Source organism: Ornithodoros turicata, chromosome 5, assembly GCF_037126465.1.
Source record: "Ornithodoros turicata isolate Travis chromosome 5, ASM3712646v1, whole genome shotgun sequence".
Taxonomy (NCBI): domain Eukaryota; kingdom Metazoa; phylum Arthropoda; class Arachnida; order Ixodida; family Argasidae; genus Ornithodoros; species Ornithodoros turicata.
Genome location: NC_088205.1, coordinates 25,699,160 through 25,725,631, shown reverse-complemented (window position 1 = coordinate 25,725,631; position 26,472 = coordinate 25,699,160). Strand labels below are relative to the sequence as shown.

General features: G+C 47.1%; 1 protein-coding gene across 3 annotated transcripts in view; it reads left to right on the top strand.

Moving 5' to 3' along the window:
• Window positions 1-25,629, top strand: part of LOC135394239 (ankyrin repeat and SAM domain-containing protein 1A-like) — a 123,081-nt gene extending 97,452 nt beyond the window's left edge. For all 3 annotated transcript variants that reach the window (XM_064624881.1, XM_064624880.1, XM_064624882.1), the window contains 9 exons: window positions 12,487-12,683; window positions 12,739-12,922; window positions 12,988-13,127; window positions 13,235-13,477; window positions 13,969-14,082; window positions 14,173-14,448; window positions 18,108-18,266; window positions 18,325-18,462; window positions 20,748-25,629. In XM_064624881.1, coding sequence (XP_064480951.1) covers window positions 12,487-12,683; window positions 12,739-12,922; window positions 12,988-13,127; window positions 13,235-13,477; window positions 13,969-14,082; window positions 14,173-14,448; window positions 18,108-18,266; window positions 18,325-18,462; window positions 20,748-20,981 — 1,685 coding nt within the window. In that variant the 3' untranslated portion in view covers window positions 20,982-25,629. The remainder of the gene's footprint in view (window positions 1-12,486; window positions 12,684-12,738; window positions 12,923-12,987; window positions 13,128-13,234; window positions 13,478-13,968; window positions 14,083-14,172; window positions 14,449-18,107; window positions 18,267-18,324; window positions 18,463-20,747) is intronic.
• The last annotated feature ends 843 nt before the right edge of the window (window positions 25,630-26,472 follow it).

Below are 26,472 nucleotides of genomic sequence, written 5' to 3'. Positions count from 1 at the left end.
CAGTAAGAGCTTTGAGGCGGATAACGTGAGACAGAAAGTTGCAAAGTATTGGGAAATGACAGTACACCGTATAAGATATAGTTTTCCGGTTGGGTGGGTTGGCGAGCGGCTCCGCTCTGGATCAGGACAAGATGCTCCACGTAAGACGTTCCCATATTCTTTCACTGTCACGACACTCTCCCTACTACGGTGCGAAGCGGAAATTTACAGAACCTAAACATGTAAAGCGGAAACCGTTGCTGAGGGTATTGTGCTCTTTATCCATCCCCCTCCACATACACGTAATGTTCCTTTTTTTTTTTGTACTTCTCCCCCGTGACCGCCAAGGAAACGATCGGTAAACATGTCCCGCGTTGTTTGTTCACGCTTATTTCTCGCTCTGATCGCTGTGTCAAGGATGAAACCTTCCCTTTGCGCTTTGAATTTTCGCAAAGGAGTCTTTTGCTGCTTCTTACATAGGACGAGGTCCAAGAACGTGCTGGCAAAGGTTATGGACCCCCCGATCGTGCCGCCGCACTCCTTCGTCCGGCCGCGTTGCTCATTTTAGCGGTGCAGGGTTTCGCCGTTGTTATGACGGTCGTTGTAGTAGTAAGAAGCATGAGCACCGACGGCGAATTCCAAGACAAGCAACGGGAACGGGTCACTCGCTTTCCCCGACGCTGCTGTTCGTTCACGCTACTACGGTGATTAGTTAACGTGATATTGCTCATATGAATCTTTTACAAAGAGTAATGGTACTGTGATGTTACACGTAAGGTTTGTATGCGCAGTGTGGCGACACGTTGCACGTGCCGGAGGGTAGGACTGTGGATAATTTGGACCACCCGGGGTTCTTTTCGACGTGTGCCGGAAATCTCCGATTGCTGCCGCCCTCGGCTGGGATCGAACCCGCGATCTTGAGCTCAGCAAGCCAGCACGTTACCGATTGCGCTACCGAGGCCTTCCGTTTAAGACCTTGCGTTTAACGCTCCATGCGAAAGATGCCACGCCTGAACAATTTGTGCTACCGTAATTGCCATATTTCTGAGGCCCTATTCTCGTCAAAGTAATCGACCTCGATTTCTTTGTGTCTCATCAGTCATTGGTCGTTACGTGAAGAAGGCGTGAAGAACTGAGGTGAATGCCACGCGCCCTCAACCAATAGTCGAGCACTTGATCCTGTATTCTTCGTGCTTTATCTACACTGTTAAAACAGAACTTCACCACATAGCACGCTCCTAGCCAACCATCATTCCGTATAATATCATTCTGTGTCCTGATTTGTTCAAAACAGGGGGGAGGCGTCTACCTGGGACAGGATAATGTGTCCCAGGTAGGCACCTCCTCCCACTTTCAACAAATCAATACACAGAATGATTTCATTCGGAATGATGGTTGGCTATGAGCGTGCTATGTGGTGAAGTTCTGTTTTAACAGTGTACTTTATCACGAAGATTGCAGGATGAAGCGTTTGACTATCGGTTGAGGGCGCGTCACATTCATTTCTGTTCTTCACGCCTTCTTCACGTAACGGCCAATCACAGGCGATACACAAAGTAATCGAAATCGATTACTTCGACGGGAATAGGGCTCCTGGACCGAGAGTCGGATCCGCAATCCTGAGATCAGAAAGGTAGTGGTCTAACCGTCGTATATGTCGCGGCATGAACAGTTCATGCCGGAACCGGTTGGAGCGGATTTAATGCGAACTTCATGGTTTCTTCTGTTCGTTTCGATGGGGGGCTCTTCAACGAAAATCATACTTCGTGGAACGCGGGAGCTGCGGCTATTTGAATTCCTGGTTGACGAGGCGTGAAGCTGGCTGGACATCGAACCCACTATCTGTTTGCGGGGGGTGGTGCATACACATGTACGGGAGCCAGGACATGTGATAAAGGTCATTGCCAGACGGAGTGCGATAAGAAAATTGGGTTGTTGTGGGACCGTAACGAGAACAACTTCCGTGCGTATGCCATTCCCTACAAACAAGATAGTGATTGACACGGCCGGCTTGTGATCTTGACGCCACGCGCCATAATCTCTTCAAGGACCACAGGAGTATGACTTTCGTTGTAGCTCCAAACCGTATTCTACCATCTACACTCATAGCGAATTCAGCTGGTCGTTTTCGTGAAGCGTGGTGTAGTGTACCGGTGTTGGTTCAGCCTACTCTCTTAAGACTGAACTTCACCGCATAGCACGCTCCTAGCCAATCGTCATCTTCAATGATATCCTTATCTGCCCTGATTTGTTGAAAACGGGAGGCGTACGCCTTTTTTGTGACACTTATGCTGTTCATAATTGTCACAGAGAAAGCGTACGCCTCCCGTTTTCAACAAATCAGGTGAGATAACGATATCATTAAAGATGATGGTTGGCTAGAAGCGTGCTGTGCGGTGAAGTTCATTTTCAAGAGTGTGGAAACGAACGAAGAGTGAACGGAAGGACCAAAGAAACGCGACGCACATTGGATTGAAGCGGCCGTGTGACTTGAACACTCGAGCCAGTGCAACTTTTTCTGTCGAAAACGACCAGCTGAATTCGCTATGAATAGAAGAAAATGTAATGTAATCAGCTTTGATCAATTAGGTAACCGGTAATTTCGTGCGGAAATGATGTCAGGGTACTCGCTTCCGTGTCGAGCGCTTCACAAGTTCCGATAGGCAAGGTGCTTTGTGATCGCTGCGTGTTTAAAAGTGGTTTCCCAGTCGCTTCTGAAGCAGTACGGGTGGCTGTTGCGCTGTTATGAAGGGCTGACTATTCAGTTCAGGACTACAATGCCAGGTATTGGCACAGCGACGGTAATGCTGCGTACTTCTCCTACGTATGAATGTATGGAAGAATATGAAACCCGCAACATCAAAAACGAATTTTTGGCATTTTGATTTTAACACATTTTTTATTTTCAGCTACAGCTGAAAATCGCTGCTTACACACGTGATGCGCTGCTGAAGTTTGCTTGTTACAGCCGTTTATACACAGACATTACGTGCGTGCTTACAGTCGGTAAATCAGTTTATGTACACGCACAGAAAAACACAGTATATTAATCAGGTTCTGACAGTGCCGCTTTGCCGCTTTCTAAACATGTTTCTAGAGCATTCACCTCCAGCACCCATAGCGTGCGTCGTCTGCAAGCGTAGACACGGAAGACGAGCCTTTTCCCATGATTCTTAAAAGTATCGGTCACCTATTGTTCCACACTACACACAGAGCCGTTTCCACCGTATTGGCTATTGACTCGTTCGACTGCCCAGAGGCGTCCTCGCTCACTACCATCAGTGCCACCTGTGGTGGCAAGGATAAGTTATTTCCAGCATTCATTTCACTCATTCACAATTTCCTGCAGTTACTCCATCGGGTATTGTGCACATTCACTGAAGTAGGTCGAACACAAGACAGAATTCACGCAATGACCAATAGCCAACCGAAATAGCCAACATCTTTCTCTGCGCTTGTAGAATATGCTGGAAATCTTTTCCATCGCCCGCCACCAGGGAAGAAAGCCGGAGTCAGTGTCGCCATGACAAACTTTAGCCGAACGTCCCTGTGGGTGGTTGGAAAGAGCGAAAAAAGAGCCGCGTTCGGTAGCATGACTGTCACGTACGTTAACAGAGAGTTTTAGTACATCGTACGCTATCGCCTTTGCGTACGTAAGGGATAGCGTTGATGGTTCTGCCCACGCCCATAACACAAAAAGAGCTTTGCGCAATGCGCTAATCCACCAACGCTATCTCTAATGTACGCGAAGGCAATAACGTACGATGTACTAAAACTCTCTAATAATAGCGTTCAGTACGTACGAGAAAGGCGCAACATGACTATAGCGTCGTCTGGGAGAGGGGTTTGGAGTGAGGAGGAGGCCGTGTTACGGACGGACAAAATGCAACGGGACAACTCCTACAGCGAGAGAAAAAAGTATTGTGCGGAAAAAAAAATGTAAGCGTGTACTCATGAGCGCTACTTTCTTTCTTTCTTCTCTCTCTCTCTCTCTCTTTTATTTATGTAAAACGTTTTCATAGGCGCATGGAGGGCACTTCGAACATGTATATATTTTTTTGCCGCGTGACATGAACATGTCACGCGAAATATTTCATTTGAGAAGCACGAATTTCGTGAGAAAATTACTTGACAATGATGCACGCAGCGGTGCCGACCTCGCCCACCTCGCGTGTGGTGACGTTGGGTAAGCGGAGCAGTTTTTATTGGCTGTGGAGAATCGTCTGCTAGCGAGAGCGACCGGTAGAGACGCGGGGCGGACGACTCAAAATACAATCGCAAAAAGAAAGAGAAATAGAAAAGAAGGCGCGCCATTGTTCCCACTGGTCCTTGAAACCCTCGGATACCCTGGAATTTGAAAATACCATTTTAAGTCTCAGTAAGTCAGGAAGTTAAAAGCCTCCTCGGCTTTTTGCCTCCCCTTCCAACCGAAAGGAAATAAATATTTAAAAAAATAAAAAGTGTATGGAAAACCTGGAGTTCTTTTACAGTCCTTGAAAACCTTGATTTTGCATCTTTTTTCTTGTTCTCATGGAGCTGCTTGCGCAAATTACACTTTTTCCCGACTCAGAAACCGAAACCTCAGGAGTTAGCACTCTTTATTGCAATAGGAATCAGCAGCAAGAAATGAACGACACCCTCTATTTAATTCATAAATTTCTTTCTTGTACTGCGATCTTAAAAATTCAGTAGTTGTCAGTCGCATCTGTGAACTGATATGGTGCAGGCCCCATGTATTCTCTCATGTAATACCTGTAGCTTACAAATATTTCTGCAAAATATTGAAGCCCTGGTCATAACCTGTGTTACATCAAAGACAAAATGACATCTGACAACCCCAAACGGTCTTGGAAAAGCCCTCGATTTTTTATTCAAAAATTCTGTGGGAACCGTGGCTCGCGCTTCACCATTGGGCAGCAGACGTGACGTAACGGACTGGCACCTGAGGGAAGCAGCTTTTCTGACACGCGTCCAGGTCTGCACTTTTTTGTCTTTTCACTCAGTCAAGCCTTTCGAGTCCTCAAATTATGTTTTGATAATTCTGCGTCCGTTTAGATGTTACTAGTACAGGTACTGCACCGATTATTTACCTGATACCGGACGTACCTTTCATGTACGATAGTATCTTCAGCTACAGAACGATCCGTAAAGATTGGCTGAGAGCTAGCCGTTAGTAACAGCTGTTTTCCTGATAGACGACTGACGAAAGGTTTGTCACCAGCTACGTATATATAAAGGAGAGAAGGCGACACTAATTAGAATAACACCTAGTTACGATGGGAGTGAAGAAAAAGCAGAATGACCTCACTAAAATAGCCGACGTTTTCTCAGCCATGAAACGCCTTAAGGAGGTACTAATGAGACGCATAGATCGACCCTTATGCACGCTAATGGCTCTGCTAGTTAGCATAAATAACATCCGGCCCAGAGACACGCCCACGGCGGTAATTGAGACTTCCCATATGGGAACACCAACTGTGCGCATACTTGATGTTGTTCTTTACTCTGTATCCACGTAGAGTTCGTTGGTACGAACCTCTCTGGAATATTAATTGAGATGGATGCCGTGGGAACGGTCACGAAGCCGAGTTGACAGTGCTGTAAGAAATAGTTTTGTTCAGAATGGACGCAAGATCTGCGGCCTTTGAAGGGCCTCAGGGCGAGCCCTGGATTAGGTGGGATGTACTGAACAGATCTATCCACTTACCAGAACCGAACCTGATATACGGAAAACCTGTTTGCTCCCTGAGGATTGCTATCTGAGGTGGTGTTGCCTTGAGTCTGGACTTGAGTATGTTTCTATCATGTCTTGCCGTCTTGAGGCCTTGAACACAGGGTTTGTTCTTTCAGTTCTTATTATGATTTTCCCCCCTGTGTCGTGTTCGATTCTCGTCAGTGTGCACCTGCCCCGTTGCCTTTAAGATCCGTCCACCACTGTTCCACCAGTGGCATGGCGTAGCTGGTTAAGGCGGACTCATGCGACCTAGTTACGTTCGCTTCCGGCGAGGGATGGCGGCACCGTCGGAAAAGTGTTATCTCTATTTTGCTTTCCTCCCGCGCTCTAAGGCAGGCGCCAGCGTGCAGAACATGCTACCAAACGACAAAACCATTATTTCTCCGAAGACTTTCCAGACGAATGTCGGCACAGTTCCCCCTGAAGTCTGCCCAGGACGCATACCAAGCTGCCACTCCTTCCTGCTGTCCTATCTCCATCTGTCCACATCTGTGTGCCACTCATAGCCGCAGCTGCTTCACGGCGCTAACACGGAACTTAAAAAAAAAAACCACTGTTCCACGCCTTCAGGGAAAAAGTATTATGTCGTGTCCTCGTAATCTCACGAAAAATTTCCAGAAATTCCAATACAAAAATTTGCGGTAAGTAGTATGGGCCCATCTGTTCTTTTTCATTGGGTTTTCTAAAGTTTTTTTTTTTTTTTTTTTTGTCTGAACTCGCAGTCGCGGTCGCTGACCGACCTTTTCCCATTTTTACCGCTAATTCGCGAAGGGCGTTTTGTATATTGTATATGTATTTTGTATATTGGTATATGGTATATGTATACGCACTCAAACCAGCATTAATAACTGCCACAATGTTCATAGAGTCACGTGCTCCTGCGTTGATAGAAATACATCCATCCAGATACCCAAATCATGAGATTTTCCTTCCTATAGATGACGCTCTCGAAAGGTGTGCTCTCATCTCTAGTAGACCGGCCTGCTGTATCCCAAACCAAAACTCCCACTATTTCGATGCGCCCTATAGCGCTATTTTTGTTGCCGCCCTCAAACGGTCGCTCGTGGCTAAACGACGATCTTGTCCTTGTCACACGTCATAGGGGACATCACTTTGAGGTCACGTGACCTTGTTTGCGCTGCGTTTTGGGTCCTGACCGACATTTCGCGCACTGTGAGAAAGATGGGACTCGTAGGAACAGTGAGCGCACGGGTTTTCGGTCCGTTTGGTCGGTGACAGTCGAGGATCGTAAGCGGTCATGTACACTCTTAAAAATGAACTTGACCGCGTAGCAAGCTCCTAGCCAACCATCATCTTGAATGATATCGTTATCTGCCCTGATTTGTTGAAAATGGGAGGCGTACGCCTTTTGTGTGACAATTATGAACAGCATAAGTGTCACAAAAAAGGCGTACGCCACCCGTTTTCAACAAATCACGGCAGATAACGATACCATTCAAGATGATGGTTGGCTAGGAGCGTGCTATGCGGTCAAGTTCATTTTTAAGAGTGTAGTTGCGCTGTTTTCAAGCCGCATGTTGCGTCTTAGCTTATTCCATTTATATATTTATATTTACTCCCATACACAGATGTAAACGCGTGGCAAGAACAAGCACGCTGACCCCCCCTTATTAGTCCTCCTGGGAGGTACGGTAGTTAATTTCATCTGTAGGGCTTGTGCAGCACGTCAGAATGGAGGCTCGTTTTGAACTCTCAGTGCTGGGCATATATGCTCGCTGGCAGTGACTCCAATATGGGCAGGCCATGTTGGATTCGGGTGCCCACAGCGGTTTTCTGCGTCTCAGGTATGTAGAACAGCGCAGACAAGCACGAGCTAGGCTATTAACACACTTCGGGCAACATTTTCTGACGTCATAGCGACAATATTAAGACCTTATGTTGTAGAGCGTGGTCGTGGCACAGACAGGATTGTGCGATATGCGTATTATACAATAGCTGCTCGCGATTGTTAGTCCAAGAACGGCAAGCTGTTCACAACGCGGCAACCACCGCATGTTACAGCGCTTCATGTTTCGAGCGACCCATGCTTACACAATGTCTAACGAATATTTTTTAACGCATCCACGGTAACAATAACGACACTCCGTTTTGAGCGTCATTGCGACATCCGGTGCTCTACCTAATTGATCATAGTAATTTGGAGAGAGATAGAGAGAGAGAGAAAAAAAAAGGTGGGTCTGAGAGTGAGTACCAAAGTCCTACAACGTCCAGAACGGTGAGTAGTTGATAAGATAGATTTGGCCATGGACCCGTGAACGAAGCGATTTCGTCACAGTCACAGGGCGAAGTCTAGTTCATTTAAGAAGCATTGAGGTGACCTCCCCCCCCCCCCAATTTTTTTTCGCAGTTCTTTTAGAAGTCTACCTAGGATGCACATTTCTCAGGGCGTTAGTCGTGACGTTGCGACTTTCTGTTAGGCCGACAACTGCGAGCCCTTTTCCCACCACCACCACCACCACCACCACCACCACCACCACGCTTTCTCCCCGTCACGCCAGGATCGTTTTGGCCATCCGCGGCCGCTTTCTTCGACTGTTTTAGTAAATTCGATTGCGCAACTATAATACACCGCAGAGCGGAAAGATTTTGCGTGGTCACTCCTGGTGAACAGCTTGCTTCATTGGTCCTTTAAAGACACTGCAAGAGTAGTCATGAAAGCTTGGTAGTGCGGGCAATGGAGAAGGACGTGTTCCAGGTTTAGTGAGTCACCAGAGTGACGGCAGCTTGGAGAGTCCACTTGTCGCAAGCGATAACGCAACTGAGCAGCAGAGGCGACATTGAGCAGAATGCGACGAATTAACTCAACACCCTGACGAGAGAGATTTTAATGGCATCCGGAGAGCGAGCGTCACCTCTCAGCAGAACGGTATATACTCATCCGTCTCATGTAAGATGCATCGACGACTCGCCCGGCCTGCTTATTACCGATGACTCTGCAGGGGGCCAGAACCCACTGGAAAACTAGCCTAGATCTTCCTGCTAGGTGGTTATGAAGGTTTCGAGCGAAAATTCGCTAAATTTGCAACGTCCGTGTAAGTAAGCTTCACGTACCTCGAAAAGTGTTTTACGCGCACGCGGCGCGTTAGGAGATGATTAATGAGCGGTCGCCGGACGCTTCCGCTGGTTGTGCCAGAAACCTGGCGCCTATTAGTTCCAGGCGTCTACCGAGAGCGATGTGTCCGATTTGAAATTGCGACGCACTCGTGTGCGTATACTCCCTCCCATACGGCGTGCAGCATTTCACCAAACATTCTTTGTGTTGTGGGCGCTAGCCTACAATTTCATTAGACTTCCGATTTGGCACCTCGATGTCGATGTCGAAAGTAAGTGTCTGAAAGTAAGATGTAAAGTGTAAAGTAAAGATGGTACTTTATAAAGTGAACGAAACAATCTTACACACCGTTTAAATCTAAAACTATCTAAACTATCTAAAACGATCAAATCGAGATTCGGGAGACGCTGTGGATCTGAACGCAAGTTTCGTGAAATCGAATTTTGTTTCGATCATTTCGATGGCGAATGTAAAATCGATGTACAGGTGACATATTGCCTGAAAACATATAGTGTGACACCTATGGCAAGACGAATTGAAACTGAACTATACACAATGAACGCTATACCTTGTTTCCTCGTTATATAAACGGCGACAGTGGGCGAAAGGTCAGCGAGTGTCGGTGACTGGAATCGAACCCACACACCTCTGGGATTGCAATTTACATTACGTTTCCTGGTTACACCCACACACAACATATGTTATAAAAAAGGAGAGAAGAACAAACCGCGTCCAAATCTTATCACTTGAATTTTAATTCATGTGCTCAGGGCTCCAATATCCTGTGGTCACTGGTTCTAAATCACGTACCCTTTTGCCGCATTCATCTGCAAGCAGCAACTTGATGCAACGGCAAAAAGATAACGAAAAGGAGAGAGAGTGGATTGTGTATCAAATGAGTTTGTTTGCAAACGCATTGGATGGCGCGTGTACGAATGTGTTCGGCTGCGCGCAATCGTCTGCGTATAGTACGAAAGCCGTTCATAAACGTTATCAGACCGCGCTGGGCCGCTTCTCCAGAGCAGTCCTTGTACATCGGGTAGCGTTGGCGAACAAGTATCATCACAAAGCGTCTCGATCACCCCTCTCCCCCACACATACACACTCTTTTTACACCTTCCACGCAACAGGGTGTATGTTGCCTCCGGTTCCCTTTCCCCGTGAGCACTCGCCCGCGCACCGGTTGCATGGACAAAACCTTTACGAGCAGGTCGTGTTATTCTATTGTTTTCCTTATTGTCGGTTCATTAACACTGCGTAAGGGTGGGCTCTTATTTTCGTGCCCCGTAATGAGTGCGGCAATTAGCTAACCTGGGCAATAGTCAAATGAGTCGTCGCCCGCTTTTGCTCTTCGTGCAGCTACTGCATTGGTTACGGTCTTCTGTGGAATGTTCGCGACGTGCTCCCCTATTGGTTATCGTGTTAGTGCGCTTTGTGTGAAATGGTGCGATTTCTGTCGGTACGGCGACTTCTTTTATATCCCAACCGTTACTAATTTTACTACACCATCCGCACGTGCTGGTACATGCCCCCCCCCCCCCCAGACACACACATGCACAATTGCGTGTTCTAGAACAAGACATGGTATCCTGAGAAATGCCTTACAGCTGTTCCTTGTGTTATGTTGCGTCTACGTCGAGTCTTCATCAAACTCAGGGCCAGGGTCTTCAGTGCCAGTTCTGGTTGTTTGCTTTTGGAAACTTGTTGAGAGGCAGCGCATGATCCTCTTAAGGCGGGGTCCCATAGCCCCGATTTGAGCAGCAGCAGCAGAGCAACTGCAGCGGCACAAGCGGTCCCATAGCTCTGGGCGAGAGCAGCAGCGCTGCCGTGCCGTAGAAATTCCCTGCTGCTCCCGTATCCGAATTTTTGGTTGCTGTGATTCCCTGTTGCTCTGCAGCCTGAGCAGCCGGTCTCGCAAGCCAATCAGGAGGTTGGTTGGTATTGTTTTCGTTCGACGGTGTTTAGGGTTAGCAGGGCGGAGAGTGACGGCAGAAGTTTTGTGTCTGGTTGTTCTGTGATTTGTTTCTGAAGACCTGCATACGCTTGTGATTGCCAGTAGTTTGGAGCGAGTGTTCAGTCATCGGGACTGCGTGAAGTGCGCTTTCAGGACATAATTCAGTTCATAAAGTTCAATAAATTGTTCGACCGAACCTACGTGATACATATGTTGTGTACCAGAGTTGTAGCTAGCATGTTCGCTTGTTTTCTGGAAAGTACTTCAAAACCCGTGACCTTGTAACGTACAAGCAAATTACGTTCACGTCCATGTTGTATGAAAACATACCGACCACATTTCTTGTGAGGGTCGACGACTTGCGAGCTACACTCTTAAAAATGAACTTCACCGCATAGCACGCTCCTAGCCAACCATAATCTCGAATGATATCGTTATCTGCCTTGATTTGTTGGAAACGGGAGGCGTACGCCTTTTTTGTGACACTTATGCTGTTCATAATTGTCACAGAAAAGGCGTACGCCTCCCGTTTTCAACAAATCAGGGCAGATAACGATATCATTTGAGATGATGGTTGGTTAGGAGCGTGCTATGCGGTGAAGTTCATTTTTAAGAGTGTAGGTTGTTGGAAGTGAAACTGACTCTTGGAAAGGGGGGGGGGGGTCGATAGAGATAGACAATGTTTAGGCTACAAAAAGGTTCGGTAGAGATAGAAAATGAACTCGTTACCTTATGGAAACAGGCAGACACTAGTGATGACTAGCAGAAGAGGCCTTTGTTTTCGTTAGACAGCTTTATTTCACTAACAGCAACGTACGCATTTGACAGTCACAATAAATCAGAATATCGAATCCTAGTAACGAGGCGATATTAATACGACAAAATCCCGTAGAAGAGTCTCCGTACCAGCAGAGTTACGCAGCAGTGCGAAAGGACGAACCTACGTTGAATGTCACGAGACTTCCTACATATAAACGAAGAGTCAATTAGGTAATACGAGGATCAGACCACAACCACGATCATTTCACAGTCCACTTGTGAGCTACAGATCCATAATATATCCCACTCATATCAGCCTTTCACCTAGAATTGCATTCCTACGTGTGTGTACTAAAAGGCTTAGCTACTGCGTGCACCTTCGGAATGTTCGAAACGTAAAGAATGCCGTAGTTGCCAACACGTTTGGACCTCCTACGCCGCTGCTGCCGATACTACAAAACGAAGCTTTGGGACGCCTCCAGCAGCAGAGCAGCCCCAGCAGAAAACTGCTCTGCTGCCATGTTGCCGTGTTGCTGCTGCCGAACCGCTGCTGCTTTGCTGCTGCTGCTCGCATAAAGCTATGGGACCCGGCCCTTAGCTCAGGTTCTTGAAACGCATCAGGGCAGTTCTTACGCTGACCGCAATGGACTGGTACTGCCCGTTGCAACGTGTGCAACCTATAAATAAGTCTCTCCCATATAAATTTATTAGTTTATATTAGTAAATGACATAATCGATCATCGCGAATACTCAACACATCTAAAAAACAGAACACGCGTTCCTTCGCCGAGTTTGACCATACAGTGGTACATCACGGTATGGACGGTGTAGTAACAACTGTACGTTCATTTGGTTGTTTTTGTTTTTTTCGCGGTACCATGTTACGAAAGTTGATACCCTGCGCCTGCAGGTTGCGTCTTTTTCTCTTTTTGTATTTGTTCTTCACAAAGAAAAACGCTGCAGATGATGTTTGTGTTCAACCCACAGGTCTGTGCCGGGGATCAACCAAGTGCCCCGAGACCGAACAGCCTCACAATACTTCGGGGAATGCTTTACCCAGTGAGCAACGCCGTTCGCTGGTGAAGCCCCCCGTTGGGCCCAAACCGGCCCCACCACCCAGGAAACACATCCGCACCCCGGGTTCATACGAGAACGTACAAATGGAGCACCGTGCTCCGATTACGGTACGTGGGCCAAAGCCATATGTTTGTCTTTTGTTCAAGTATTTGGTGCTTGCAGGTTAGTAGCCGTACGGTGGCAGGCCAAGACGGTGCGCCCACGTCGACGGGGAGTCCATTCGACGAGAACGCCGAGTGGGCAGAGATCGCGGACATCATGGCCTCCTTCGGGAGCGGCATTGCCAGAGAATCCGTCTTCGCGAGAGACATGGAAGAGCAGTTCACCAGGACGCTCACTAGAGCAGGTTTGTCAATCGGAAATTCCTTTTTCGGGATGTGTTAGAGATACCGTTTGGCACTTGCTCCTCAGGAAAGAAAGAAGGCAACAAGAAGGAGTCAGTTCAAAGGAGGGAACACTTCAAAAGCGTAGAAGAATGGCTCTCAAGTCTAGGTCTTGCTGAGTACGAAAATCTCTTCCTGCTGAGCGGCTACGATGATATCCGCTTTCTGGTTCGTATCATCATCATCATTTTGCCCAGAACGAGCGATTCAGATACGTTCCGTCGGCTTCGGTTACGTGGACGCATCTCACGTGAACTCGGTGTCAACCGTTGCAGGGTGGAGGTATTATCGAGGACCAGGACTTGAAGGAGATAGGTGTCTCGAACGCCGAACACCGGAGGGTGATTGTTTCGTCTTCGGCGGAGTGCCTCCCAAGGGTTCCTGTCGTGGGTTTGAATGACACGCTCGATTCGTGGCTATCGTCCATAAGCATGGAGTGTTATGTCGATTGTTTCCGCAAGAACGGTTTTACTGACGTCGAGCGCTGCAAGAAGATTTGGGAAGTGGAGCTTAACACGGCACGTATTTCTTTGGTTAATCTCTATTTTGTAGGGCTTGTGGTGGCAGAACCTTTACAGAACCATTTCTACATGAACTGTAAAGCGCCTGAAGAGATTTCTGAGCATGCGCTGCGTGGTACACATGACGACATAATGTTTATCCTTAGCGCACTCGGTAGTCAAGCTTACGAAGAATAATTGTCCTTGTTCATACAGCAGTTATAATTCGTAGTTGTTTGTCTTTTGAAACTGGTATATTAAGCTTCAACTGCGTAACACTATCTGCACCCTCTTTATGGGGTTGCCAATGGTTCGCGGACGTTTTATCGGTAACGATTCCTTTATGAACATATTGATAGCCGTTCTTTCTGATATTATTGGTGGTACGTAGCAAGTAGAACTGCATGATACCTCTCGTAACCCGAAGAGCACTTCTCCTACGAGCCGTGTTTCTGTCTATGCTTAATTCTTCTGCATTGTATTCGTGTTGAACGTATGTGGTTCAACAGGTGCTGGAAATCACAAAGCCTGGCCACCAGAAGAGGATAATTGCATCACTTGGAGACAGGTCTTCGACACGAATCCTGGACCTGAAAGACTTAGACCTCGGCCTCTCGAAACTGGTACGAGCAGTGCATTCCATGGCGCACCAGCTTGATCCCAGGACGTTACGAATACACTAACATCGACTAACGTGCCTCCTCCTTCCTCAGGACATTGACCTGAAAGAGCTAGGCATAGAAGATGACGTGACGCCCAAACCGAATAGCAATCACGTCGAGACAAAGTCGCTGAATGCTTCGCTCGATGGTGACTCGGAGCTTCGGATACGACCTCCGACACAGCTAATGAGCGACCCCGGGCTGACGTTGTCTCCAAGATCTTCGCAAGTTCTAGGTGCTGAAAATTCTCTCACGTCACAGTACGCGGCCCAGTGGAAGCACAAGCCGGAAGTGCTCATACGAAGTTCCTGCGACTACGCTGCTCAGGTTGGTTGGCTCGCGGAGGTGCCCTTGGGCGGGAGACACGACGCTCTTCGTGGAACTAAATGGGGAATTTTCTGCGTTGAATTCTGTGGAATTCTGTGGAAGAGAATGTAGATATGGGCAGTGAATCTCTGAGCCGAAAGAATGCGGTTCACAGTGCGCTGTCTCTGGTCCCTGTTTTTATTTATTGGTTGATTTTCACGTGTGTAATGTTTTCGCTGTAGTGTAGTGGCAAAGTCCGCAAAAAGTCTAAATCGAAACCCTTCTTCGGATACTTCTCTATGTATTTATTTTTTATACGAGGTAGGATTCAAAAGTTCCCGGACTGAGTCTATAATACTCAAAAAGTATTATCAATTAAATTGCTGAAACTCATTCTCCTTCGAAATAAGACCCTTGCGCAACAACACACTTTTGCCATCGCTTGTAAAGGTCGTCGAAACATTTCTGGAATCCATTTTTAGCCATGTCCTTTAATTCAGCCTGCGATGCACTTTTAACTTCATCTGCAGATTGAAATCGACGACCCTGCGAGCGACTTGCCAGTTCAGGAAATAGGCTGAAGTCACCGGGGGCGACATCAGGGGAGGATGTGGCAAAACAGTTGTTTTCGTTTTCGCAAGAAAGTCAAGTTTTCAGCGGTGCGGGAAGTCTGCGGAGCGTTCGTCGTCTCCGGCACTTTCCCTGCCTTCTCTGAAACGTCGATGCCACTCAAACGCTCGCGTTCGCTATAATGTATCACTGCCGTACGCATGCTTCAACATTTCGTAATTCTCCGTAGCACTCTTTCCCAAGCGAACACAAAATTTGATATTAATTCTCTGCTCAACAAACGCCATTTCTTTCAATCGCCGGTTACTAGATGCATCTGCCTACAAAATACGACGCCGTGGCGAGCCACCGACCACGTGAATCGGGTCGGTACGGGGCCAGTACATCCAACGAGCTGTTACATCCATCGATGGACGTAATGGCACGATGGATGTAACAGCTCGTTGGATGTAATAGCACGGTATGGATGTAACGACGCGTTGGACGTAACAGCATGATGGATGTAATGACACAATGGATGTAACGACACGATGGACGTAACGGCCAAAAAAGCTGCGTCGCCATGGGGGCGATGGGAGCTAAGAAGGTCGACGAAAGGAGAGGCCCGGATTAGGAATAGCAGGAGTGAACCGGTGACCCGCCTGTGTTCAAGACGACCACAACCCGCAAGCGATTGTTGTGTGTGTGTTTCTTTGCTTTATTTCTTTTTCGTTTTCTTTTTATGGAAGGGATAGCAAGTCGGCCTATGCCTGACTAACCTTTCCTGGCTTCTTTTTCAATAAACATATCCCTGCCCTCCTGGTTGCTGGTCAGTGGCGATGTACATTCATCCACAATGCATAGTGCATGAATATCCATCAATACTGCGTTTCGGTACCTGGCCAATAGTATTAGTTCCGCCTATCGTTTCTTTTCTCCTGGTCTCGCTGTCAATGGACGCGCGGACATCTTCCAAATTCGGACCAAATTCGATGCGAAAAGTTTATGAAATTGTGGCTTTCATTTCCACCCCACTCTTTCCCGAACGAACTTGGAACGTAGACAAGTACAAGCTAACCGCAGACAGTGTCAAAGAAAAAGGAAAGAAACACGCACATACAATAAAGCTTTTGCAAGCATAAGATGGCCCGTCACGATGAGAGCTCTGCTCAAGCGCCAGCCTCACGTCCACAACGTGTGGCTGCAACATGTGGCAGACATTGAAAATAAAATACATAACTAAATGAATTAAGCATGAACGTGTCTTTAATGATCTGGAAGGGCAGGTGCCTTACCACCCTGAACCACTCTCGTACTTCTTCATTGTCCTGCAGACGGTTCTCAAGCAAAGCTATCGCTATTATCGCCGTCGCATAATGAAAGCCGCAGGCACTTAGTATTTTTATCGGCTGATTCACACGTACAGCGCTGAACACTGTCATTGCTGCATTCATAGCTGCAACTTCGAAGTGCCAGTAACCTGAGCTTTGTAGTGTTCCCAAGTGACTGAAACGGTGTAGGAGTGTGTCACGAATTACACCAAGGGTTTATTCATGGGCGGCTGTGTCACGTCGCCTGGTGATAGCAAACACCACAGGGTGACACTCTCCTCGTATCGACACATGAAGGGTGTACAACGGGATTCATGAATTCCGGTGAGTTACGCTTAAAGTTTTCGTCCCAAAACACTTACTCGGCCGACAAAAGCGCTTCCAAGTCGCTATCTCCGTACAAGACGATCATTTCGCTGTCCGGGGTGGAGTCTCTGTATCAGAGGAATTCTTCTCCGTGGAATCGTCCAGGCAGCAACAATAGCCCGTTTCTGGGTCAACCCGTGGTTTTTCCCGGATTCAGGTGACCAGGTGTGTGCACCTTCCCAACCCTATCTGGTATTCACACCACGTGATTCACACCCAGGACGCTATCTCATATAGGTGAAGGAGATCATTGGCAATAAAGCGCAGAACCGCGACATTCGCACAGGGACCACTCATCAACAAAAACAACTAAGTTTCCTAAGTTTCAAAAACAACTAAGGAATTAACGACCTCAAGACTTCCTGGCCACTGACGTAGGTGCGACAAAAAAGTACGGAACAGCGATGTTGGAATGAACCGCGTTTGAGATGGTCGATGGAAGGCGCTGCGTAACAAGCACAGAACAGCGACGAGAACATTGACCGAGTATTCTGTGTCCGTGGATGTAATGGCTCGTTGGACGTACTGGCCCGATGGATGTGATGACTCGTTAACGGCACAATGGATGTGACAACATGTTGGACGTAACGGCTCGTTTTTGGATGTACCGGCGCGTTGGATGTAATGGCACGTTGGATGTAGTGGCACGGAATCACTTGGGTCAAACCACTTTTAGAAGTGGGGGAGAACGTATTAACACAGAAACGTTATCGTAGTCGCTCTACTGCAAAAAAAATTTAAGTTATAGTCTCAGTCCGGGAACTTTTGAATCCTACCTCGTATTTCTACACATTGCTTTGAATTCGTGGCAGACGGTTTAGAGGCGAATACGCGAATGCGTAGCTCGACCAATCGACTTGCAAAATAAAACTCTCTGTCACAGGAGTTGTTAAAAAGCAACAAAATATGGATTTCTTAGATCTTGGAATAGTTTAGTTTTTCTTAAATCGGTTCATATAGATTTATTCCTTTAGGTTGACGGAGGTGAACGCCGCAGACGTGGAAACGGAAACTGTTGAGCAGGCTTGGATTAAACAAAGAAAAGCAAAAAACGTTGTTGAAAGAAATATAGAAGAACACAGAAAATTTCCTTTAGATCATCTACTTGCAGAACTTTGCATAACCTGTTGGGACGCACTGTGCGTATGGAAGCACCAACAGTTTCCGGAGTTTTGCTTTTGTCCATTCGATTCCCCCTCTCCTTCCCGAAAATGTTTGGCGACATCCTCTCCCTTTCTTTCTTATGCATCCCCAGTAGGGTGTGTATAATAGACAAAGGAAAAGAGCATGGCTGCAATTATACTTAAAGCGGTTATATCTTCACAACACTCGGAGGAATCTTTTGCAACACCTCCCTGTGCTTACGATACTAGACGGCTGTTCAGGATTCCCCCCTTAGCGCTTCTTTGGAGCTTTTTTTTCTTTTTTCTGCAGTATTTGGGATCTACGTTAGTCAAGGAGCTCAAAGGCACCGAGTCGACGCGCAAATCTATCCAGAAATTGAAGGCTTCCACGAGGACCATAGCGAAGATACCCAGTGTTCTTCTCTCCGTCTCTTACACTGGAGTGCGCTTTATAGACGCGGATACCAAGGTACATAAATGTTGTAACTTTGTTATCGTTTAAGAGTGACAAGCATTTCTCTCTGCAGCAACAAGTATGTGAGCACGAGATCCGCAACATTCATTGCGCATGTCAGGACTCAGATGACCTGAATCACTTCGCATACATCACCAAGGAGCATCAGACCAATCATCATTACTGCCACGTCTTCTCTGCCGAGACCATGGTGAGGATGCTATACAGGCCCTTCACTCCCTTGCGGACGGCACCAGGAGGATTCCTTCTGGTTGCGACTGCGTACAGTCCAAGTTCTTGAATATTATGCGCTAGAAGTAATTCCGTGTCATTTGAGAGGGTTTTGGACGAAGGCTAACGTCAAAAACAGCCAGCTTGTCCTCGTCGTGCAAATTTCTTCCGGAAGAGTATCCCGTGACGCTGCCCACAAATGTGAGACCCACAGTGCAAGATGAGATGAATTTCTACCGCATTGCAGCGACAAGGGAAAGTGTCCTTCGGATGCGTGTGACCGGTTTATAGTTACTTCCCGTTCGCGGCTGTACTCTGTTACGCAGAGTCCGATACGCGGTGCTCAAGGTCGGGGCCGTAATCAGGACTGCTGGTAGGGCACTGTTACCCTGCGACCGAAAACCTTATGTGAGCTCATTACCATCGTGTGAATCTCCTTTGTATCGTACTGGCTTCAGTAAAGTGTAACGGTGAATTTACGTGGTCCCTTACGAGCGCATATTCATTTTTATTTATTTTTTTTTTAATTTGCGTCGTGTGCTAAACGTCTGACAGAATATCACGTGTTCGCGTGGCACTTCAGTAGCAAGAAGCTGCCAGTGAGAGCTTGCTCGGCTTCGTGGCCGTCAGGCTCTGTGGCGATCTATCAGCTAGGCTGCGTCGGCGCAATCGGAGGCAGACGATACCGACTTAACAACAACAATTATATTCTGACGATGAAGTGGGGAGGTTTTCCACTCTAGCAGTGGAACTCTACCGCATAGCGAAGTAGACGTCAGTTTCAGCCTGCGAAATGCCAAATTTTACGCATTTGCAGTTGTAGGCAAGGCTTGTTGCATTGCGTACAAATAATATATAATATTTTTACGGGCACATTTTGGTCGTAAAGGGGAGTTGCATAACTTGTGGTTTAGGATCTCAGATCATCTCATGTATATCGCTGTAAACCTGCGTGTATTTCTTACGTGCTTTGGTGCAGTCATGCCTGTGTGTGAACCGGACTACCTCAGGTGGCGAACGAAGCTTGTGCAGTTACGTCACGTGACATTGGCAAACATATTGCCGCACCGGAGTCACAGTGGGTGGGCATGCCGTGAGTTGTTGCGGTATGCGTGCAGTTACGAGAGGAAATTGTAAAACACACGTTGCTGCCTCATTCGGCCCGCAGTAAGACGCCTGTGACGCATTCCCATGTTTCCCATGTCACGTGGTTCCAAGGCGCTCAAAGGCTTCGTGTGACGTAATGCGCACCAGTCTCAGCAGCGCAGTGTAGTGTGCCAGTGTGAGTTTCAGTAGTGCAGAAACTAAAGAAGAGTGAATGGTACGACCAATGAAACGCGACGCAGATTGCACTGAAACAACCATGTAACATGAACACTCAAGCCAGTGTAAGTTCTTCTGCACTGCAAGGGCCACTGAAACTCGCCATGAGATTAATCGTATTAGTGTGAAGCGCGATGGAAGAGGGACGATGCCGAATAATTTGCAAGCCTTTGTTGCTGTTCGCCTTTGACCAGATGAACTAACCACGGCCACGGAAACCTATACGCCCGCTTTCAGTTCACAGTGACTCGTTGCTGTTGTCGTTTTAAAGGAGCACTAAAATGCAAAAACAAGTTCACTTCAAGTTACGTCGCAGGCTATGTTAATTTCGTCCTTGTTATCATAATCCAAAACCTTGATTTCGTTACGGAGCTACAATCGAAATTATACCGGACTCTTTCTTGCTTCGGCGCTAAGCAGTGAACGTCGTTGCAGCTCGTGCATCGGTGTTAAAAAGTCCACGCTGCGTGTGCACGCACGTGCCACGCCATGGAGCAGTCCCTGTGAAAACCATGGTGCGCGTTGGTGGACTGGCGTCGCTGTCCGAAGGATGTGAAGATAAATATTGTCAGTGGAACATTCGCGAGAACTGTTGTGGGCTACAATTCAGTGAATCGGTATTCAAAAATGCAGTAGTACGCATCACGCCGCGCATATACGGAACACTACGACCGAGCCCGTTCCAAATCTACACGGCCACGATAGCTATGCGCGGCTTCTCCTGCTGTCTCATTGGATGCCGTCAAATTCGCTTCCCGGCGACCCCATTCGTCGCCGCCAAAGAAGGCTCTGTTTTCATTGCATTTTTCTTCTAAATGGTAGCGCTACATGAACTAATTTTGCTCGCATTATACTGAAATGAAACACGGACTTTCAGAGAGCAAGTTGCTCTTGCATTTTAGTGCCCCTTTAATACAGAAAGTGCATGACTATTCCCCGCAGGACTTAGCCACAGAAATCATCCTGACATTGGGTCAAGCCTTCGAGGTGGCCTACCAACTGGCTCTCAAAGAGAAGACCTCATCGTCCTCATCACTCAGCATAAGCAAGAACTCATCGGACGACAAGGCCGAGCAGCAGCGTCGTCACTCGACGCCAGCCGCTGAGTCACACCAGCTTCAGCCCCTGAAGTCTCATCTAGTGAGCAACAGTGACGACATCCTGGACAGGACATGACAATTATCAACCCGGTTCTGAGCGACCTGCCAAAGTATAGGTCTCGTGGCGTCTGCATCCTCCGCCAGAGGGCGACTGGATTTTTCTTTTTTTTTTTTCTGGAAGGCACCGTCAATCAGGGAAATGAACGTCTCCCTTACGTCGTTTCTTCCTGTTGACACCATGGTGACCGGGCTTTGGACTTGCCGGTGAACTAGTCAGAAGGACTGTGTCTGTGCAGCAATGATGAGGACGAAGAGTTTCTTTTTCGATGGGGTTCGCGTACCTGCTCTGCTTTGCTTTCAGCTTCTTCTTCTTCTTAATTTCTTCTGCTGTTTTATCTGGGAAGCGAGATTGATTGCTGTCGGCTTCGGGGTTTTGTTCCCAAGCCATCCACTCCATGGTATCTAATACACATGGATATATAATCTATTTCTATGGGCATCTAACGACGCGTGGTACCTTTCGGCGACGTTGATATGATAAGGAACGGTTGGGGACGTACCTAATGCGCGACCCGCACGGCGCGTATTTCATTGCGTAAAACGGACAGCGTGTAAAACGCAACGATCAAAGCATCCACCCAACCCGCCCGGACGAAAGCCACCGCGAAAGGTACCGCGTGAAGCGGAGAGCGCCGCCAGAAAGGAGGCCTCCCGGCAGGTGGAGAACATGTGGTGATGGAAACTGTATTAAAGAGACCTCAAATTTAAAATCCTCAAAACGCATTTGAATGGCATGAGAAGCGATTAGAAAACGGCAAGAAAGTATTTTTTTAATTATTATTATTATACCAGCTTGAAAATATATTAGTGCATGTGCGAATAGTGCATGGTTTGAAAACCGAAGCGAATAGCTGCAAAGTGGAACGGTTTGCACGTATAGGCGGAGTGGAAATCAAGTGCAAACATACAGGAAACGTTAGCACAGAACAGATATATTTTAATTTGCAGCGGTATACAACTCTGTCAGTATGCATTCAGAAGGTGGTGCATTTGAGGACGAAACAGAGTGCTGCACCACCTAGTTTAGACGTGAAGATAGTGATAGGACGAGTGTACTAAGGCACTTAAACAGTGTCCCTGGTGGTTTTGCTGTAGATTGATTGTTTGTTCTTGCCTGGCTCTGTGCGCGGCAATTATTACAATATATCCGGTATTTGATTCGGTTCGCAATTCGAATACCGAAATTCGTATTGGGTTCGGAATTCGAATCGCAGATACTAAGTATTCGCTTCGATATTCTAAAAAAATTCGAGTATTCGCACGGCACGAAAAGATATATGACGCTTTTTGGATGGACCCTGCCCTGACGAAGCTCCGATGGTTCAAACACAGCAATTTTCACAAGGTCTGGAAGGGGAAAGTCCGCTATATGTGGTTGTTCCTGTCTACGTGGCGGCCGCTGTTGCCCGCGTGAAATATGATGGTACTTACCCTTGACGCAATCGAGCACGCGGTGGAAACCGGTCGCGCCGAGCGTACTGCGCTGCGTTTCCCGTGGTGAAGTACGCACCGTGCGGGTTAGCCTGGATTATATAAGCCGCGAGTTGCAGGACCTGATAAGCTAGGCGGACTCGAGTGGAAGAGTTTCGTAAAGTTTTCTTACGTCCTCTTTTGTAAACGTCGTTAGGTTGTTGACAAATGGTAATATATTCGAACAAGAGAGGCTGCGTTGTTCCATTGCTCCTTGTCGGAGCCCGGCCTGCACCTTTAAAGCCGAACTTCATCGCATGAGACGCTCCTAGCCACCATACCGAGTGGCATTGTTATCTCCTCTGATTTGTTGAAAATAGGAGGCGTACGCCTGTTTGTGACTCTTATGCAGTTATGTTAATTGTGACAAAGAGGAGTATGCCCGCTTTTTCCACAAATCAATAGTGATAACTGTATCACCCTGCACAGCGGTTGTCCTTCAGCGTGCTTTGAGGTGAAGTTCTGCTTTTTTTTTTCTGTAACCACGTCCAGCGGGACTGTACGTTCATTGTCTCTATTCACTGTGCCCTTGTGTGCAGCATTGAGAAGCTGAAGCTGCTATCTGATCAAGATTAGCTCAGTTATTGAGGCAGATGGACTATATTTCGACGAACTCTTCTTGTTCCGCGCACTATACGGCTGATTAGTTACAACAAAACTAGTGGCTAAACAGTTGAAAATGATTAGCTACCCCCCCTCCCCCCATCCCCAGCTTTTGAGTTTGAACTCTATCTATAGGTCTGTCGTTCGTGCAGAACTTCATGGTGCTTAATAGTTAGAAAAGATATAGTTTTGGAACCGTTGTGCAGGAATGGACCCGACGGGTTCAAAAGACAAGTGTGTTGCTGTTCATCAGAAACTCTCATGCTTGCGTGCCCCTCATTTAAATGGGCTCAGGTTGAAAGGTGCTGAAAGTCATGTTTGCATAAGTCATGCAGTCGGTCGCAGCAAGCTGCACTGTTGCAGCAACAGTTTATGTCTCAATGTTCAAAGGTGTTTACGCTCTAGTGCTTATGTAAAAAAGATGGCATGGCTGCGTTCCCAAACTAGTGAATATTCAAAGGTTGTAGGTATCACATTTGCTTGCATACAAGCTTACACGCAGTCGCGAGCTCTTCTACGTATTTGGGAACACCCGTGGCATTCCTTACTCGCGCTGAAAAATCACAGCTTTGGGAACTTGACCTGGAGAAAGCTACGGTTCGCATAGCGAGCGTAAGTTTGAACGGAATCTTGAGATGGTCTTCATGCTGGGTTCAACACTTTCTTTTATCTTTGAGATTTTATCTTTGAACGTGATATGCGTTTTTAAGAAGTGCATTTTCACTAAGAAAACAAACGTGCAGTCACGCATCATTTTGTTCCCAATTGCCTTACGCTATCCAACTTGTGTGAATTTTTCCACTTTCCTGATGCTTTTCCGCACCTACGATTGAAATCTGTAATCCAGTGCGGGCAAAATCTCTGTTTTCGCGACAGTTCCTAGTTACTCGCAATACACCGGTCTCTAGCTGGAGCGTATACGCCAAAAGGAGGGGTCCTTGTAGATAGCCAGCGCACGCCCAGCGTGGCATGCAGACATTACGCATAATTGTCGCACGTCGTACACCACGAGGTCTGCTCACGAACCGGTAACACAGGAACAGGAAGCTCAAAGTCTCGTAATATGTCGCCAGAAAGTAATGGTATAGTGCTATAGGTGACTTTTCTTTATTTTAAATCTCGCAGCTAACTTGGAGCCAAAGGCAACTTTGACTATAACACAGAGTTCTACACATACTCGCTCAAGCCTAACATGCGTTGTGAGATACCGAACAAATGCTCCCAAGGGGAATACCTGTAAATAAAAAATGTGTATCGCAAGCGGAACTGGCTGTGTGAACAAGTGGGTTGATTTTGGCCAGGTACAGTTTTGAAATATATTTATACGACGTACCACTGACGTGTACAAACGCCATGCGGTTCTTCCCCATTTTGTAAGAACGTATCCGTCGAGTCCCCCTGGTGGAAACACCTGCATTCAGTCTTTTCATGTGCCGTAATAGAACTATCTTGAAACGAGAGTGCTCAAACTCAGTGCTTGTAAATAGTTGTGACGGTGAAGTTTACGTGATGAAATCTGTGCGGTTGTTCCAGCGACTCCGTCGTAATTGCCGTTCTGTAAATATTTTTGAATACTTTGCATAATTTAATGTGTTTTAGTGCTTTTCCCTTTTCTTTTCAGTCTTGCTTTGGTACGACGCGAGGCCGGACATTTGCGTAAATTGGGAAAATTCTACCGCCGTACTTTAGAAGCAACTTTTCGTGGGTGACACGTTTCTTGAATAGGCCTCTTTTCTAATCGCGTCGCAGCCTAGTGGCTTTTTGGCGAACTACTTTTGTCGCGCGCCAAAACAAGCCCATGTATATATACCACCGGCCTTATATAAAACCGGCCTTCGAGTTGCGCCAACCAGGCTGCCGAGATGAGATGTCGTGTCTCCCGATGTGTGTTCTGCCTGCCTGAATCAGGTGCGTAAAACGCCATCTGTGGGGTGCAGAGTGATCGTGGCCCCCTCAAGATCACATGCTTCACGCACATGCGCATAGGTATGAAAGAGGTCATATAAAACATTCTAAGTCATATAAAATAAAAATACGGGGTTGATCGGCGGCGCCTTTGTGCTGCGTCACGTGAGGGTATAGTGACAGCATAGGGCATGACACGCACCCACGGGTATCCAAGATACGGCGGTTAGTCAGTCCCCCCTTGTTTAGTCGTCGCTTGGGCATATTGTGATTTGGCATGTAGAACTGGATTCATAACGTTTTTTGCTATATATTTGCGATGTCAACTCGTTGTTTGCACCTTTTATTGATTACCGAAATAGCTTTGTTACGACGTAGCTTTCATTGAAAACGCACCGCACAATTGCCAATTAATGTAGTGTACAGCACGGTACGCAAGTGATTGTTAGAATGTACAGGTAAGGAAGAATGACAATGCTGTGAGGTGCGGTCATATCTCAGGCTGATGAACTGGAAAGTGTCGTGACGATTCTATTTGCACCCAGAGAAGAAGCATGTACCTTGATGTAGTTTGGTGAAGTTTATCGTCTTTATTTAATGTACCATTGTACATAAGGTGGTCACTCAAAATACTAGAATCGCTCTTTTAGCTCGAAAACGTTGAAATAAATACATATATGAATGACCTCCTGGACTGATCCTTTCGATGACCTCGTACATGGCTGGTGTCGTCGATGTAGGCAGGATTGGGTTTTGTTCTCTGTGGCTGCTAGGAACGCTAACGATGCAAGTTTTTGTTGGATATGCATTGTGACAACAACAATAAATGCATGAATACGATGATGAATCAGGGAATTTTCCACCCTGCTTGCGGCCCACTGCCCCAGAGCACACTGCTCAGTGTATGATATGAAATGGTGAGGTGAAGGGTGAATAATTATCCAGTCTACTTCTGATCCAAGATTGGCCGACGCGATGCACAGAAGCGCGTACAAACCTAGGGCGCGTTCCTCGCCCTTTCGTGGCTTCGCAAGTTCGCTTTTGCTCCGCCTACGCCTGCGCAGAGTGGGAGGCCGTTGAATGGCCAGGGGCGTGCTCAGAGCCACGTCGGAGATTCGCAAATTTGCCTTTGACTCCGCTCATCATCGTAGCTGCAGGCGGGCCACGTAGTGCATTTCGTGGGGTGTTCGCTAAAGAGCCGTTCCCCGTAGGCCCATCCACCTATGATCGTCGCCGTTGGGAGAGTAGACTGAACGACGAAAATGAGTTCGACGTTCGCGTTGGAAATACATCTTTATGTGCTCTTAAATAAGGAAGACATCGCTGATGACGACCCAGGACGCAAACACCGCACCAGTGGGACGCCTTTTGCTACTGTGGGGAAACAGGAATAGAGCATGGTGACAAAATATTTCGAATTAATAGTGTTAGTTTTGTAAGTTCTATATTAATACTAAACTTGTGCGCAATCCAAGTAAGCTATGCATCGTACCATATCCTGACTAATGCGTCGACTTGAACATCATTCT